Below are 1,452 nucleotides of genomic sequence, written 5' to 3'. Positions count from 1 at the left end.
GTGTCGCTTTATGTCTCAGCGTTACTCAAAGAAAAATAAGTACAAAAATCGAGCGTTTTTATGTTTAGTACTTCTGCAGTTTACGAACCGTGCTATTTTTTAGATATGATTTACAAGTTGAATTCAATTTTTGCCGTATCTTTTGTTTATTAAATTTTTATGTGAAAGTCCTTCCTTTATTAAAAATGGGGTACTTTTTATATACACAACCAAGCATAGTTTATCCGCAAAAATCCTAATTTACATTTTTGGGAGCAACACAAACTGAAAACGGACCTGTACAGTTTTTTTTTCTACGTAATGTTGAACTTTCGTTTACATTTTTACCTGTGGTATCTTTTTCACATTTTTGACATCATCACTGCTAATTTACCCCTATTTAATCTAATATATATATACTAGAGGAGTTGAAAGAAAGAGTGTACCCTGATTTAAATTTGAATGGAAAACATCCGGATTGGCTTGCTGAGCGAGCAATTGTTTCTCCACTAAATTTCAATGTAAACAAATTAAATAATTGGCTAATGACTGATTTTCCAGGACAGGAAAAACTTTACAAATCTATTGACAATATTGTAGATGATGACGCTGTGAAATATCCTACAGAGTTCTTGAATTCAATTGAGCTTTCTGGGATGACTTCCCATCTTCTAAAAGTTAAAGTTGGTTGTCCTATCATGATTTTAAGATCATTAGAGCCACCAAAAACAACTAATGGAACAAGATGTGTGATAACTAGATTGTATAACAATTTGATTGAAGCAATGATTACATTTGGGGCTTATAAAGGTCAAACTGTACTCATTCCGAGAATTCCACTGATGCCAAGTGATAGCGAGTTGCCCTTTGATTTTCGGAGGCTGCAGTTTCCAGTGAGGCCCTGCTTTGCTATGAGCATTAATAAGAGTCAAGGGCAAACATTCAAAGTTATCGGAATTGATCTGACAAACCCATGATTCAGTCACGGCATGTTTTATGTGGCAGTTTCAAGAACAGGAACTCAAAATCAATCAACATATTAGCTAATAAAAGAAAAACAAGAAATGTGGTTTACCCAGAAGTTTTGGTTTCGAACCTGTAATTACATCAATATTAAAAGAATGCCAATTAGTATTGTGTAATACAAATATATCCGGAGCAAGCTCGGGTAAATCGGCGAGTATATATATATATATATATATATATATATATATATATATATATATATATATTATTTTTTAAAATACAATGATCTACTGACACGTGTCTCGTCGTCCATGACTCATCAGAGTGGCTGAATCTAGCGAGATTCGATGATGAGTCGAGGACGACGAAACACGTGTCAGTGGATAATTATATTTTTAAAAAATAATATATATGCCGCTTCCCATTAAGGGGGTACCAGATTTGTCAATGGGAAAATTATTCCCAACAATCATTTAGGTAAAAATGCACTTTCGTATAAATACGTGA

General features: G+C 33.3%; 1 protein-coding gene across 1 annotated transcript; it reads left to right on the top strand.

Moving 5' to 3' along the window:
- Positions 1-524: 524 nt before the first annotated feature.
- On the top strand, positions 525-956 carry LOC145257987 (uncharacterized). Its single transcript, XM_080115712.1, has one exon. It carries the CDS (start codon positions 525-527, stop codon positions 954-956), a length of 432 nt encoding a protein of 143 aa, XP_079971838.1.
- The last annotated feature ends 496 nt before the right edge of the window (positions 957-1,452 follow it).

The sequence above is a fragment of the Euprymna scolopes genome, chromosome 33 (assembly GCF_053919585.1).
Source record: "Euprymna scolopes isolate OS-2025 chromosome 33, ASM5391958v1, whole genome shotgun sequence".
NCBI classification, from domain to species: domain Eukaryota; kingdom Metazoa; phylum Mollusca; class Cephalopoda; order Sepiida; family Sepiolidae; genus Euprymna; species Euprymna scolopes.
Note: the sequence above shows the minus strand (reverse complement) of the source record. Positions and strands in the feature narration are given on the sequence as shown.